Below are 15908 nucleotides of genomic sequence, written 5' to 3'. Positions count from 1 at the left end.
TCAGACTCTCTCCCCCCATTCCACTGGGGGAAAGTGATTGAGCAGCTGTGTGATGCCAAGCTGCCTACTGGGATTGGTTCACAACCCCTGGGAAGCCAAAGCCCAGTGAAGCATGATACCAGAGCCCACTGCACCAGCTCTTCTGCAAAATGCTCCCTGACTCTGCGGCAGCTGAGCAGTCAGCACCCTATGCCCCCATTCCCCGACAAAGTGATGCACGGACACTCGTTTGTGCGTTAAACAAGAGATTTGTTGACATCTTTGCACACGGTAAAGCTCCCAGAGGGAAGGGACTCTCTCGAAGAGGGAGGGCGGTCGCTGTCCAGGTGGTACCGGCAGTCTCTGGCGCGAGGTTCCTTGCAATGGCCCCTCCCTTCAGCTGCATCGGGACCCACTCCCCAGAGTGGGCTTTTGCTGGGGAGGAAAGGTGCGGCAGCACTGCCCACTGCGTATAGAGCAGCATGTTCTCCGTGTCCAGCGTGCTCAGTTCAGCGGCACCAGCTCCCCGGGGAGTGTCTAGGATGGGCAGATTCCGTGTGAAATGTTCCGCAGTCTCCCCTCTTTTTCCCTACGCTATGAGGTCATCATCTGCTGTCAGCTGTGAGACCCACAAACAGAGCTCTGCGCAGGAAGACCTCTTTCAGCGGCCGTAGATCAGCAGTCTTGTGAGCCGATCTCGCAACTCCACGAACTCACGCAGCGCCTCGGCATGGGTGGCCGGGTGCTGCACCAGGCGCTGGAAGAGGTTGAGCGGTTCGACTGTTCGGAAGTCTGGGGGCAAGCTGATCTCTTCAGGCACCCTCTCGTTGCCAAAGAAGAAGTGGTCAAGGCGTTTCTCCTCCAGGCAGCAGCGCAGGTATCGCATGATATCCTGCAGCCGCAGCAGGAAATCCCTCCCGCGCCAGCCTGACAGGGGTATGGTGGTCAGGAGGTGCATCACAACTGTCTTCAAGGTATAGGTGGAAAAGCCTGTGCCCACCAGGATGCGGGCGCAGACCTGCAGGCATCTGAGGTGGAAGCTGTCGTGCGGGGCCTGCCTGGCCACGTGCCTGAAGAACTTCACCTCTGCCACGGCGCAGCTCTCGGTCCACATCGTGCTTGGGGTGAAGATGGCCTCTGTACTCTGGCTGCTCAGGAAGATGTCCGAGTCACCTTGCTGCACCCCAAACATCATCTCAATGCAGAGGCTTTTGTTGTTGCCTTTTGTCACCCGGAATTTGCAGGAGCGGCTGGAGGGCAGCACCGTTAGACGGCATTGGGCCGACTCGGGCAAAACCACCCAGGCAGCTTTCACCAATATCTGGAACCAGCGGGCAGTTTTCTGCACATCGAGGTAGGAGCCGGTGCAGAGGGTGCCTAGGAGGCTGGGGTCCTGATTCCTCCTCAGCTCCTCCTCGGGGTGGTGGAGGAAGCACAGCATCTCTCCTGCCGGCCGCTCCCTCGTGCAGGTGCACTCCAGCTCCACGCGGATGCAGAAGTTCCTCGCCAGCATCTCCCTTGCAGTGCCCAGCTCCAGGTGGAAGGCGTGCCCACGGGGGGGCTGCAGGGGCACGAGCAGGCGGTAGATGATGTCTTCCTCACGGGGACTCCAACCTTCGAAGGCGCTGCCCACCCCAATGGCTGGTTGCAGCACTGGGAAGAAACTATTTGACAAGAGCACTTGGCAGACACGGATGAGGTCGGCCACCACTGCCTTCACCACCCGGCACTCTGTGGCAAGGTCCTGAACTGGCCACTGTATGTGCTCCTCAAAAAACCTTCCCAGGTCATTTGCATCGTCACTGTCATCTTCCTCCTCCTCCTGGTCTGTGTCGCTGCTGGAGCTCTCCTCGTCGCTGCTGCTGTCTGGCTCAGGGCTCCTTTTGCTGAGCCACCACCAGAGCCCAAAGGGGAGGACCAGGACGCCAGCAATGGCCCAGAACTGCCACTGCTGCAAGGCAGCGAAGAGCAGGGCTCCCCAGTCCACGCCACTCTGCTCCTGGCTCCTCAGCTCCAGCTCCTGCAGCAGCCGAGTCATCTCCTGGCTCAGGTTGTCCGCATGCTGCTGCACGCGCTCACGTGTGGCCTCATCCAGCTCACCACCAACCATCTGCGGGTACTGGATGATGCTTAGCACGACCAGGGCGAGGAATTTTGTGGCAGCCATGGCCTGCAGGAGGAGGGAGAGAAGGGGTTCAGTAGGGGTGGGAGGGAGGGAGCTGGCAGTGGGGGGGAACGGGGATGGGAGCCGCAGAGAGCTGGGGGCGGGTAGCAGAGGGGGTGAGGCAGCTGGGAGGCAGCAAGGCCTGTGCCCAGCCCCGGCAGCGGCGGCACCGTGTCCTGCCCAAGGCGTTCCCGCGAGCGGCTGGGCCCTCGATGCAGGGTGAGAACCCAACCCCCCGGGGGCCCGCGTTTCTGCCCCGGCCCTCGTCCGGCCCAGCCCAGCCTCCCCACGCGTGCGCACTCACCGCTGGCCCAGGCCGTACTGGGGCAGCGCTGCCTGCTGGCGCCCCTGATCACCGCCCCCATTGTGACTCGTCCCTTGTGCTGTCACAGGCGCCAGAGCGCATCACAGGCACGCCCGCCGGCCAGCCCCGGCCTTCAGCCCCACCCCAGCTCAGCGACTCACAGCTGCCCCGGGCAGCCAAAGCCCTGGCACCCACAAAATACACACCCACGCGGCAGGACAGGGCTCCCAGTGGCTGCCTTTACCAAGGAGACAGAAGCCCCCCCAAACCCTTACCAAACATAAAATCAGGTGACGCGACCCCATGGATGCTTTGCTCCTTGAGATCCCATCCCGTGAGATGGGATTGGCTCCTTTGGTGCTGACCTCTGTGCTTGTGGACATGGCTGTGCTCTTGGTGCCTTTGTGACACCGATGCGTGGGTGTGGCGTATATCCTGGTGGTGGGATGGGGCCTCTCCATGGCAGGATCTCTGTTCCTGGTGTGCCACTGCGAGAGGACATTGCTTCCAAAGGGACGTTTCCCAAGGGTGATGAGGGGATGAGCTTCGAGATTGCCCATTGGGCAAGTCCCCACTGCCAGTAGAGCACTGTCTTGTCCATGTCCGTGTTCCGTTCTGCGGTACCAACTTCCTGGGGAGTGTCTGGGACGGGCAGATCTCCACCCGCACCCCAGTGTAATACACGGAGGCACATCAGTGGTGCCTCTCGCTTGGTCCCTGCCCAGCCGGAGCTGCCAGGGAGTTTCTCGGCCCATGTGAAATCGCCACCATGGCCATGACAGTGCAAAGGGAAAGCAGGGCAAAAATCATCTTTGTAGCCACCGTGGTCTTCACCGGCTGCAGCGCTGGGGAGACCACGGAGAGGCGGACGCTGCCGCTCTTGGCAGAGGGCTGCTGCCCAGGGATTTCCCTTCCCTTTCTGTGTCCCGCGTTCTCCCACCTTTTTCCCTGTGGTATGAGGTCAGGTGAATGCCATTGGCTCCCAACAGACCCGGCTTCTCAAAGGTAGATCCGTGATCACAGAAGCCAAAACCTGGAGTACCAGCTACGCAGCCAGGCATTCACCTGTTCAATTTGTCTCCTCCTTCCTGAACCCCTTCCTCTGGGAGGATAGAGGAGAACGCCACCTGTGCTCCTGATCCTTTTAGCATTGCTCCGAGGGAAAGACAGTCTCTTTGGATGGTTCTAAGTTGCCTCGTCACAGTATTGTTAGACCCTACTTTGCACAGGAGGAGTGCACGATATCCTGTACGGTTCAGCAGGCTTGGCAGCCTCTCAGCGACGTCACAGACGTGAAGTCCTGGTGGGCAGCAAACTTCTCTAGAGAAATTGTTTGGGTGGCAAAGAAGTGCTTCGGTGCCTCTCAGTAAGGAATCTCCAGTTGCTGATACCTTACGTGCTTTCCTGGTGGCACTGGTTCTAATGCGGGTGGGCGGGTGGCTCCGCTTTGCCTGCTTGCCTTTTCCTGGATCCTGTCCGTTAGTCACGTGCTCTGAATTCTCCAGTCCCAGACTATCATGTCTGCATCCTAGCCCCTCTAGCACCTCTGTGCTCCCTCTAGCAACTTTCCCATTATCTGGCATCATAGGTAAGTAACTGTGGCAAGACCAACGCCAGGGTCGTTTAGCTCAAGAAAGAAGCAGATGGATGGTGACGCCACAGAATTATGGCTGCTTTGCAGAACAGTAGTGTGTGTGTGTTAAGTAGTGATTGGTGAAATCATGTTGTACCTGAACGCTAGAGAAAGGTATAAGAACCTGGCGTAAAAACGCATTCGGGGTGCCCCGATTTGAATGGGGCACCTCATGCGCACGAATAAAGAGCTACTCTTGTAATGCTATACTTTGCATCCTAGCCTCTCTCCTGGGTCGGCACGGGTCGGTTGCGAAAGTTTCCTAACACCTCCCACGGTTGGAAGTGGCCGCGGGGACCGCCGGCACCGCCCCACTCTCCCAAGACCTGCCGCCTGCTGGCCAGTCCCTCCCACACACAGCCCAAGGGTGTCAGGGACACAGAAACCCCCTCAGACAGCCCCCGGCTATCTGGCAAGCCTGATACCTCCTGGTGGTGGAGGGAACCACGTGCACTGCTCAGAGACGTTTGCAAAGCAGTCTCTCAAATGCTGTGGCAGGATGTCAGTGGCCAAACCCCGTCTGCGCGATGAGTCGCACCCAACGCGACTGAGTTCCAGCATGAAGCTTCACGGCTGCACAAGCGCATGCTTTGAATTGGAGACATCGCAAAAGCTTTCTTTAACCTTGCTGCATGTGTTAAGTCCCGTGGATGCCGTGGTGGGTTGACATTGCATCATTGCCGTTTATTGGCACCTTTGCACAGGGTAAAGCTCCCGGAGAGAATGGACTCTCTCAAAGAGGGAGGGCAGTCACCGTCCAGGTGGTCACGGGAATCTCTGTCACAAGCCTCCTTGCAACCGGCCTCTTCAGCTGCATTGGGGCAGACTCCCCAGAGTGTGCTTTTGCTGAGGAGGAAACGTGTGGCAGCAATCCCAGTGTTCCCCAGTGGAGAGGCGGAATCTTTGTATCCACTGTGGTCATCACCAGCTCCTTTGCATGGGGAGACCATCAGGACGAGGACGCCGACGCTCTTGGCAGGGTGCTGCTGTGCAAGGTTTTCCCTTTCTTCCTCCTCCTTATCCTCCGTGCTTCCTCGCTGCTGCGGTCTGGCTGATGGCTCCTTGTCCTGAGCCACCAGCAGAGCACAAAGAGCAGGACAGAGGAGAATACTACCTGCGCTCCTGATCCCTTTAACAACCTCCCCGAGGCCCTGAAGTCTCTTTTGGCCGCCCTTGGGCTTGTCATCGCAGCTTAGTTGGTACCCACATGAAAAAGCAAGAAGGCTAATAACCTGAGGGCCGTACAAGGCTAGGAAGTTTCCCGGTAACGCCTTCAACCCGAGCCCCAGGGAGGCGGAATGCTTCCCGAAAAGGCAGGTCTGCTCAGCAGACCAGGGGAGTAGCAAATGAATTCTTTATTTTGCTTTGCCTGGGCATGTAGCTTTTGCTTTGCCTACTAAACTGTCCTCTCCCAGCCCACAAGTCTTCCCGCTTTTGCCCTTCAGACTCTCTCCCCCCATTCCACTGGGGGAAAGTGATTGAGCAGCTGTGTGATGCCAAGCTGCCTACTGGGATTGGTTCACAACCCCTGGGAAGCCAAAGCCCAGTGAAGCATGATACCAGAGCCCACTGCACCAGCTCTTCTGCAAAATGCTCCCTGACTCTGCGGCAGCTGAGCAGTCAGCACCCTATGCCCCCATTCCCCGACAAAGTGATGCACGGACACTCGTTTGTGCGTTAAACAAGAGATTTGTTGACATCTTTGCACACGGTAAAGCTCCCAGAGGGAAGGGACTCTCTCGAAGAGGGAGGGCGGTCGCTGTCCAGGTGGTACCGGCAGTCTCTGGCGCGAGGTTCCTTGCAATGGCCCCTCCCTTCAGCTGCATCGGGACCCACTCCCCAGAGTGGGCTTTTGCTGGGGAGGAAAGGTGCGGCAGCACTGCCCACTGCGTATAGAGCAGCATGTTCTCCGTGTCCAGCGTGCTCAGTTCAGCGGCACCAGCTCCCCGGGGAGTGTCTAGGATGGGCAGATTCCGTGTGAAATGTTCCGCAGTCTCCCCTCTTTTTCCCTACGCTATGAGGTCATCATCTGCTGTCAGCTGTGAGACCCACAAACAGAGCTCTGCGCAGGAAGACCTCTTTCAGCGGCCGTAGATCAGCAGTCTTGTGAGCCGATCTCGCAACTCCACGAACTCACGCAGCGCCTCGGCATGGGTGGCCGGGTGCTGCACCAGGCGCTGGAAGAGGTTGAGCGGTTCGACTGTTCGGAAGTCTGGGGGCAAGCTGATCTCTTCAGGCACCCTCTCGTTGCCAAAGAAGAAGTGGTCAAGGCGTTTCTCCTCCAGGCAGCAGCGCAGGTATCGCATGATATCCTGCAGCCGCAGCAGGAAATCCCTCCCGCGCCAGCCTGACAGGGGTATGGTGGTCAGGAGGTGCATCACAACTGTCTTCAAGGTATAGGTGGAAAAGCCTGTGCCCACCAGGATGCGGGCGCAGACCTGCAGGCATCTGAGGTGGAAGCTGTCGTGCGGGGCCTGCCTGGCCACGTGCCTGAAGAACTTCACCTCTGCCACGGCGCAGCTCTCGGTCCACATCGTGCTTGGGGTGAAGATGGCCTCTGTACTCTGGCTGCTCAGGAAGATGTCCGAGTCACCTTGCTGCACCCCAAACATCATCTCAATGCAGAGGCTTTTGTTGTTGCCTTTTGTCACCCGGAATTTGCAGGAGCGGCTGGAGGGCAGCACCGTTAGACGGCATTGGGCCGACTCGGGCAAAACCACCCAGGCAGCTTTCACCAATATCTGGAACCAGCGGGCAGTTTTCTGCACATCGAGGTAGGAGCCGGTGCAGAGGGTGCCTAGGAGGCTGGGGTCCTGATTCCTCCTCAGCTCCTCCTCGGGGTGGTGGAGGAAGCACAGCATCTCTCCTGCCGGCCGCTCCCTCGTGCAGGTGCACTCCAGCTCCACGCGGATGCAGAAGTTCCTCGCCAGCATCTCCCTTGCAGTGCCCAGCTCCAGGTGGAAGGCGTGCCCACGGGGGGGCTGCAGGGGCACGAGCAGGCGGTAGATGATGTCTTCCTCACGGGGACTCCAACCTTCGAAGGCGCTGCCCACCCCAATGGCTGGTTGCAGCACTGGGAAGAAACTATTTGACAAGAGCACTTGGCAGACACGGATGAGGTCGGCCACCACTGCCTTCACCACCCGGCACTCTGTGGCAAGGTCCTGAACTGGCCACTGTATGTGCTCCTCAAAAAACCTTCCCAGGTCATTTGCATCGTCACTGTCATCTTCCTCCTCCTCCTGGTCTGTGTCGCTGCTGGAGCTCTCCTCGTCGCTGCTGCTGTCTGGCTCAGGGCTCCTTTTGCTGAGCCACCACCAGAGCCCAAAGGGGAGGACCAGGACGCCAGCAATGGCCCAGAACTGCCACTGCTGCAAGGCAGCGAAGAGCAGGGCTCCCCAGTCCACGCCACTCTGCTCCTGGCTCCTCAGCTCCAGCTCCTGCAGCAGCCGAGTCATCTCCTGGCTCAGGTTGTCCGCATGCTGCTGCACGCGCTCACGTGTGGCCTCATCCAGCTCACCACCAACCATCTGCGGGTACTGGATGATGCTTAGCACGACCAGGGCGAGGAATTTTGTGGCAGCCATGGCCTGCAGGAGGAGGGAGAGAAGGGGTTCAGTAGGGCTGGGAGGGGGGGAGCTGGCAGTGGGGGGGAACGGGGATGGGAGCCGCAGAGAGCTGGGGGCGGGTAGCAGAGGGGGTGAGGCAGCTGGGAGGCAGCAAGGCCTGTGCCCAGCCCCGGCAGCGGCGGCACCGTGTCCTGCCCAAGGCGTTCCCGCGAGCGGCTGGGCCCTCGATGCAGGGTGAGAACCCAACCCCCCGGGGGCCCGCGTTTCTGCCCCGGCCCTCGTCCGGCCCAGCCCAGCCTCCCCACGCGTGCGCACTCACCGCTGGCCCAGGCCGTACTGGGGCAGCGCTGCCTGCTGGCGCCCCTGATCACCGCCCCCATTGTGACTCGTCCCTTGTGCTGTCACAGGCGCCAGAGCGCATCACAGGCACGCCCGCCGGCCAGCCCCGGCCTTCAGCCCCACCCCAGCTCAGCGACTCACAGCTGCCCCGGGCAGCCAAAGCCCTGGCACCCACAAAATACACACCCACGCGGCAGGACAGGGCTCCCAGTGGCTGCCTTTACCAAGGAGACAGAAGCCCCCCCAAACCCTTACCAAACATAAAATCAGGTGACGCGACCCCATGGATGCTTTGCTCCTTGAGATCCCATCCCGTGAGATGGGATTGGCTCCTTTGGTGCTGACCTCTGTGCTTGTGGACATGGCTGTGCTCTTGGTGCCTTTGTGACACCGATGCGTGGGTGTGGCGTATATCCTGGTGGTGGGATGGGGCCTCTCCATGGCAGGATCTCTGTTCCTGGTGTGCCACTGCGAGAGGACATTGCTTCCAAAGGGACGTTTCCCAAGGGTGATGAGGGGATGAGCTTCGAGATTGCCCATTGGGCAAGTCCCCACTGCCAGTAGAGCACTGTCTTGTCCATGTCCGTGTTCCGTTCTGCGGTACCAACTTCCTGGGGAGTGTCTGGGACGGGCAGATCTCCACCCGCACCCCAGTGTAATACACGGAGGCACATCAGTGGTGCCTCTCGCTTGGTCCCTGCCCAGCCGGAGCTGCCAGGGAGTTTCTCGGCCCATGTGAAATCGCCACCATGGCCATGACAGTGCAAAGGGAAAGCAGGGCAAAAATCATCTTTGTAGCCACCGTGGTCTTCACCGGCTGCAGCGCTGGGGAGACCACGGAGAGGCGGACGCTGCCGCTCTTGGCAGAGGGCTGCTGCCCAGGGATTTCCCTTCCCTTTCTGTGTCCCGCGTTCTCCCACCTTTTTCCCTGTGGTATGAGGTCAGGTGAATGCCATTGGCTCCCAACAGACCCGGCTTCTCAAAGGTAGATCCGTGATCACAGAAGCCAAAACCTGGAGTACCAGCTACGCAGCCAGGCATTCACCTGTTCAATTTGTCTCCTCCTTCCTGAACCCCTTCCTCTGGGAGGATAGAGGAGAACGCCACCTGTGCTCCTGATCCTTTTAGCATTGCTCCGAGGGAAAGACAGTCTCTTTGGATGGTTCTAAGTTGCCTCGTCACAGTATTGTTAGACCCTACTTTGCACAGGAGGAGTGCACGATATCCTGTACGGTTCAGCAGGCTTGGCAGCCTCTCAGCGACGTCACAGACGTGAAGTCCTGGTGGGCAGCAAACTTCTCTAGAGAAATTGTTTGGGTGGCAAAGAAGTGCTTCGGTGCCTCTCAGTAAGGAATCTCCAGTTGCTGATACCTTACGTGCTTTCCTGGTGGCACTGGTTCTAATGCGGGTGGGCGGGTGGCTCCGCTTTGCCTGCTTGCCTTTTCCTGGATCCTGTCCGTTAGTCACGTGCTCTGAATTCTCCAGTCCCAGACTATCATGTCTGCATCCTAGCCCCTCTAGCACCTCTGTGCTCCCTCTAGCAACTTTCCCATTATCTGGCATCATAGGTAAGTAACTGTGGCAAGACCAACGCCAGGGTCGTTTAGCTCAAGAAAGAAGCAGATGGATGGTGACGCCACAGAATTATGGCTGCTTTGCAGAACAGTAGTGTGTGTGTGTTAAGTAGTGATTGGTGAAATCATGTTGTACCTGAACGCTAGAGAAAGGTATAAGAACCTGGCGTAAAAACGCATTCGGGGTGCCCCGATTTGAATGGGGCACCTCATGCGCACGAATAAAGAGCTACTCTTGTAATGCTATACTTTGCATCCTAGCCTCTCTCCTGGGTCGGCACGGGTCGGTTGCGAAAGTTTCCTAACACCTCCCACGGTTGGAAGTGGCCGCGGGGACCGCCGGCACCGCCCCACTCTCCCAAGACCTGCCGCCTGCTGGCCAGTCCCTCCCACACACAGCCCAAGGGTGTCAGGGACACAGAAACCCCCTCAGACAGCCCCCGGCTATCTGGCAAGCCTGATACCTCCTGGTGGTGGAGGGAACCACGTGCACTGCTCAGAGACGTTTGCAAAGCAGTCTCTCAAATGCTGTGGCAGGATGTCAGTGGCCAAACCCCGTCTGCGCGATGAGTCGCACCCAACGCGACTGAGTTCCAGCATGAAGCTTCACGGCTGCACAAGCGCATGCTTTGAATTGGAGACATCGCAAAAGCTTTCTTTAACCTTGCTGCATGTGTTAAGTCCCGTGGATGCCGTGGTGGGTTGACATTGCATCATTGCCGTTTATTGGCACCTTTGCACAGGGTAAAGCTCCCGGAGAGAATGGACTCTCTCAAAGAGGGAGGGCAGTCACCGTCCAGGTGGTCACGGGAATCTCTGTCACAAGCCTCCTTGCAACCGGCCTCTTCAGCTGCATTGGGGCAGACTCCCCAGAGTGTGCTTTTGCTGAGGAGGAAACGTGTGGCAGCAATCCCAGTGTTCCCCAGTGGAGAGGCGGAATCTTTGTATCCACTGTGGTCATCACCAGCTCCTTTGCATGGGGAGACCATCAGGACGAGGACGCCGACGCTCTTGGCAGGGTGCTGCTGTGCAAGGTTTTCCCTTTCTTCCTCCTCCTTATCCTCCGTGCTTCCTCGCTGCTGCGGTCTGGCTGATGGCTCCTTGTCCTGAGCCACCAGCAGAGCACAAAGAGCAGGACAGAGGAGAATACTACCTGCGCTCCTGATCCCTTTAACAACCTCCCCGAGGCCCTGAAGTCTCTTTTGGCCGCCCTTGGGCTTGTCATCGCAGCTTAGTTGGTACCCACATGAAAAAGCAAGAAGGCTAATAACCTGAGGGCCGTACAAGGCTAGGAAGTTTCCCGGTAACGCCTTCAACCCGAGCCCCAGGGAGGCGGAATGCTTCCCGAAAAGGCAGGTCTGCTCAGCAGACCAGGGGAGTAGCAAATGAATTCTTTATTTTGCTTTGCCTGGGCATGTAGCTTTTGCTTTGCCTACTAAACTGTCCTCTCCCAGCCCACAAGTCTTCCCGCTTTTGCCCTTCAGACTCTCTCCCCCCATTCCACTGGGGGAAAGTGATTGAGCAGCTGTGTGATGCCAAGCTGCCTACTGGGATTGGTTCACAACCCCTGGGAAGCCAAAGCCCAGTGAAGCATGATACCAGAGCCCACTGCACCAGCTCTTCTGCAAAATGCTCCCTGACTCTGCGGCAGCTGAGCAGTCAGCACCCTATGCCCCCATTCCCCGACAAAGTGATGCACGGACACTCGTTTGTGCGTTAAACAAGAGATTTGTTGACATCTTTGCACACGGTAAAGCTCCCAGAGGGAAGGGACTCTCTCGAAGAGGGAGGGCGGTCGCTGTCCAGGTGGTACCGGCAGTCTCTGGCGCGAGGTTCCTTGCAATGGCCCCTCCCTTCAGCTGCATCGGGTCCCACTCCCCAGAGTGGGCTTTTGCTGGGGAGGAAAGGTGCGGCAGCACTGCCCACTGCGTATAGAGCAGCATGTTCTCCGTGTCCAGCGTGCTCAGTTCAGCGGCACCAGCTCCCCGGGGAGTGTCTAGGATGGGCAGATTCCGTGTGAAATGTTCCGCAGTCTCCCCTCTTTTTCCCTACGCTATGAGGTCATCATCTGCTGTCAGCTGTGAGACCCACAAACAGAGCTCTGCGCAGGAAGACCTCTTTCAGCGGCCGTAGATCAGCAGTCTTGTGAGCCGATCTCGCAACTCCACGAACTCACGCAGCGCCTCGGCATGGGTGGCCGGGTGCTGCACCAGGCGCTGGAAGAGGTTGAGCGGTTCGACTGTTCGGAAGTCTGGGGGCAAGCTGATCTCTTCAGGCACCCTCTCGTTGCCAAAGAAGAAGTGGTCAAGGCGTTTCTCCTCCAGGCAGCAGCGCAGGTATCGCATGATATCCTGCAGCCGCAGCAGGAAATCCCTCCCGCGCCAGCCTGACAGGGGTATGGTGGTCAGGAGGTGCATCACAACTGTCTTCAAGGTATAGGTGGAAAAGCCTGTGCCCACCAGGATGCGGGCGCAGACCTGCAGGCATCTGAGGTGGAAGCTGTCGTGCGGGGCCTGCCTGGCCACGTGCCTGAAGAACTTCACCTCTGCCACGGCGCAGCTCTCGGTCCACATCGTGCTTGGGGTGAAGATGGCCTCTGTACTCTGGCTGCTCAGGAAGATGTCCGAGTCACCTTGCTGCACCCCAAACATCATCTCAATGCAGAGGCTTTTGTTGTTGCCTTTTGTCACCCGGAATTTGCAGGAGCGGCTGGAGGGCAGCACCGTTAGACGGCATTGGGCCGACTCGGGCAAAACCACCCAGGCAGCTTTCACCAATATCTGGAACCAGCGGGCAGTTTTCTGCACATCGAGGTAGGAGCCGGTGCAGAGGGTGCCTAGGAGGCTGGGGTCCTGATTCCTCCTCAGCTCCTCCTCGGGGTGGTGGAGGAAGCACAGCATCTCTCCTGCCGGCCGCTCCCTCGTGCAGGTGCACTCCAGCTCCACGCGGATGCAGAAGTTCCTCGCCAGCATCTCCCTTGCAGTGCCCAGCTCCAGGTGGAAGGCGTGCCCACGGGGGGGCTGCAGGGGCACGAGCAGGCGGTAGATGATGTCTTCCTCACGGGGACTCCAACCTTCGAAGGCGCTGCCCACCCCAATGGCTGGTTGCAGCACTGGGAAGAAACTATTTGACAAGAGCACTTGGCAGACACGGATGAGGTCGGCCACCACTGCCTTCACCACCCGGCACTCTGTGGCAAGGTCCTGAACTGGCCACTGTATGTGCTCCTCAAAAAACCTTCCCAGGTCATTTGCATCGTCACTGTCATCTTCCTCCTCCTCCTGGTCTGTGTCGCTGCTGGAGCTCTCCTCGTCGCTGCTGCTGTCTGGCTCAGGGCTCCTTTTGCTGAGCCACCACCAGAGCCCAAAGGGGAGGACCAGGACGCCAGCAATGGCCCAGAACTGCCACTGCTGCAAGGCAGCGAAGAGCAGGGCTCCCCAGTCCACGCCACTCTGCTCCTGGCTCCTCAGCTCCAGCTCCTGCAGCAGCCGAGTCATCTCCTGGCTCAGGTTGTCCGCGTGCTGCTGCACGCGCTCACGTGTGGCCTCATCCAGCTCACCACCAACCATCTGCGGGTACTGGATGATGCTTAGCACGACCAGGGCGAGGAATTTTGTGGCAGCCATGGCCTGCAGGAGGAGGGAGAGAAGGGGTTCAGTAGGGCTGGGAGGGGGGGAGCTGGCAGTGGGGGGGAACGGGGATGGGAGCCGCAGAGAGCTGGGGGCGGGTAGCAGAGGGGGTGAGGCAGCTGGGAGGCAGCAAGGCCTGTGCCCAGCCCCGGCAGCGGCGGCACCGTGTCCTGCCCAAGGCGTTCCCGCGAGCGGCTGGGCCCTCGATGCAGGGTGAGAACCCAACCCCCCGGGGGCCCGCGTTTCTGCCCCGGCCCTCGTCCGGCCCAGCCCAGCCTCCCCACGCGTGCGCACTCACCGCTGGCCCAGGCCGTACTGGGGCAGCGCTGCCTGCTGGCGCCCCTGATCACCGCCCCCATTGTGACTCGTCCCTTGTGCTGTCACAGGCGCCAGAGCGCATCACAGGCACGCCCGCCGGCCAGCCCCGGCCTTCAGCCCCACCCCAGCTCAGCGACTCACAGCTGCCCCGGGCAGCCAAAGCCCTGGCACCCACAAAATACACACCCACGCGGCAGGACAGGGCTCCCAGTGGCTGCCTTTACCAAGGAGACAGAAGCCCCCCCAAACCCTTACCAAACATAAAATCAGGTGACGCGACCCCATGGATGCTTTGCTCCTTGAGATCCCATCCCGTGAGATGGGATTGGCTCCTTTGGTGCTGACCTCTGTGCTTGTGGACATGGCTGTGCTCTTGGTGCCTTTGTGACACCGATGCGTGGGTGTGGCGTATATCCTGGTGGTGGGATGGGGCCTCTCCATGGCAGGATCTCTGTTCCTGGTGTGCCACTGCGAGAGGACATTGCTTCCAAAGGGACGTTTCCCAAGGGTGATGAGGGGATGAGCTTCGAGATTGCCCATTGGGCAAGTCCCCACTGCCAGTAGAGCACTGTCTTGTCCATGTCCGTGTTCCGTTCTGCGGTACCAACTTCCTGGGGAGTGTCTGGGACGGGCAGATCTCCACCCGCACCCCAGTGTAATACACGGAGGCACATCAGTGGTGCCTCTCGCTTGGTCCCTGCCCAGCCGGAGCTGCCAGGGAGTTTCTCGGCCCATGTGAAATCGCCACCATGGCCATGACAGTGCAAAGGGAAAGCAGGGCAAAAATCATCTTTGTAGCCACCGTGGTCTTCACCGGCTGCAGCGCTGGGGAGACCACGGAGAGGCGGACGCTGCCGCTCTTGGCAGAGGGCTGCTGCCCAGGGATTTCCCTTCCCTTTCTGTGTCCCGCGTTCTCCCACCTTTTTCCCTGTGGTATGAGGTCAGGTGAATGCCATTGGCTCCCAACAGACCCGGCTTCTCAAAGGTAGATCCGTGATCACAGAAGCCAAAACCTGGAGTACCAGCTACGCAGCCAGGCATTCACCTGTTCAATTTGTCTCCTCCTTCCTGAACCCCTTCCTCTGGGAGGATAGAGGAGAACGCCACCTGTGCTCCTGATCCTTTTAGCATTGCTCCGAGGGAAAGACAGTCTCTTTGGATGGTTCTAAGTTGCCTCGTCACAGTATTGTTAGACCCTACTTTGCACAGGAGGAGTGCACGATATCCTGTACGGTTCAGCAGGCTTGGCAGCCTCTCAGCGACGTCACAGACGTGAAGTCCTGGTGGGCAGCAAACTTCTCTAGAGAAATTGTTTGGGTGGCAAAGAAGTGCTTCGGTGCCTCTCAGTAAGGAATCTCCAGTTGCTGATACCTTACGTGCTTTCCTGGTGGCACTGGTTCTAATGCGGGTGGGCGGGTGGCTCCGCTTTGCCTGCTTGCCTTTTCCTGGATCCTGTCCGTTAGTCACGTGCTCTGAATTCTCCAGTCCCAGACTATCATGTCTGCATCCTAGCCCCTCTAGCACCTCTGTGCTCCCTCTAGCAACTTTCCCATTATCTGGCATCATAGGTAAGTAACTGTGGCAAGACCAACGCCAGGGTCGTTTAGCTCAAGAAAGAAGCAGATGGATGGTGACGCCACAGAATTATGGCTGCTTTGCAGAACAGTAGTGTGTGTGTGTTAAGTAGTGATTGGTGAAATCATGTTGTACCTGAACGCTAGAGAAAGGTATAAGAACCTGGCGTAAAAACGCATTCGGGGTGCCCCGATTTGAATGGGGCACCTCATGCGCACGAATAAAGAGCTACTCTTGTAATGCTATACTTTGCATCCTAGCCTCTCTCCTGGGTCGGCACGGGTCGGTTGCGAAAGTTTCCTAACACCTCCCACGGTTGGAAGTGGCCGCGGGGACCGCCGGCACCGCCCCACTCTCCCAAGACCTGCCGCCTGCTGGCCAGTCCCTCCCACACACAGCCCAAGGGTGTCAGGGACACAGAAACCCCCTCAGACAGCCCCCGGCTATCTGGCAAGCCTGATACCTCCTGGTGGTGGAGGGAACCACGTGCACTGCTCAGAGACGTTTGCAAAGCAGTCTCTCAAATGCTGTGGCAGGATGTCAGTGGCCAAACCCCGTCTGCGCGATGAGTCGCACCCAACGCGACTGAGTTCCAGCATGAAGCTTCACGGCTGCACAAGCGCATGCTTTGAATTGGAGACATCGCAAAAGCTTTCTTTAACCTTGCTGCATGTGTTAAGTCCCGTGGATGCCGTGGTGGGTTGACATTGCATCATTGCCGTTTATTGGCACCTTTGCACAGGGTAAAGCTCCCGGAGAGAATGGACTCTCTCAAAGAGGGAGGGCAGTCACCGTCCAGGTGGTCACGGGAATCTCTGTCACAA

At 58.8% G+C, this 15908-nt stretch overlaps 3 protein-coding genes across 3 annotated transcripts; all 3 read right to left on the bottom strand.

The window, feature by feature from the left end:
• Positions 1-640: 640 nt before the first annotated feature.
• On the bottom strand, positions 641-2908 carry LOC142409910 (inositol 1,4,5-trisphosphate receptor-interacting protein-like 1). The gene is given in 3 exon segments (XM_075501668.1): positions 641-2290; positions 2292-2351; positions 2723-2908. Coding segments are annotated over 3 exon segments (1896 nt in total).
• Positions 2909-6161: 3253 nt separating this feature from the next.
• On the bottom strand, positions 6162-8429 carry LOC142409909 (inositol 1,4,5-trisphosphate receptor-interacting protein-like 1). The gene is given in 3 exon segments (XM_075501667.1): positions 6162-7811; positions 7813-7872; positions 8244-8429. Coding segments are annotated over 3 exon segments (1896 nt in total).
• Positions 8430-11682: 3253 nt separating this feature from the next.
• On the bottom strand, positions 11683-13950 carry LOC142409908 (inositol 1,4,5-trisphosphate receptor-interacting protein-like 1). The gene is given in 3 exon segments (XM_075501665.1): positions 11683-13332; positions 13334-13393; positions 13765-13950. Coding segments are annotated over 3 exon segments (1896 nt in total).
• Positions 13951-15908: the final 1958 nt, after the last annotated feature.

Source organism: Mycteria americana, chromosome 5 (genome assembly GCF_035582795.1).
Source record: "Mycteria americana isolate JAX WOST 10 ecotype Jacksonville Zoo and Gardens chromosome 5, USCA_MyAme_1.0, whole genome shotgun sequence".
In the NCBI taxonomy this organism is placed as follows: Eukaryota; Metazoa; Chordata; class Aves; order Ciconiiformes; family Ciconiidae; genus Mycteria; species Mycteria americana.
Note: the sequence above shows the minus strand (reverse complement) of the source record. Positions and strands in the feature narration are given on the sequence as shown.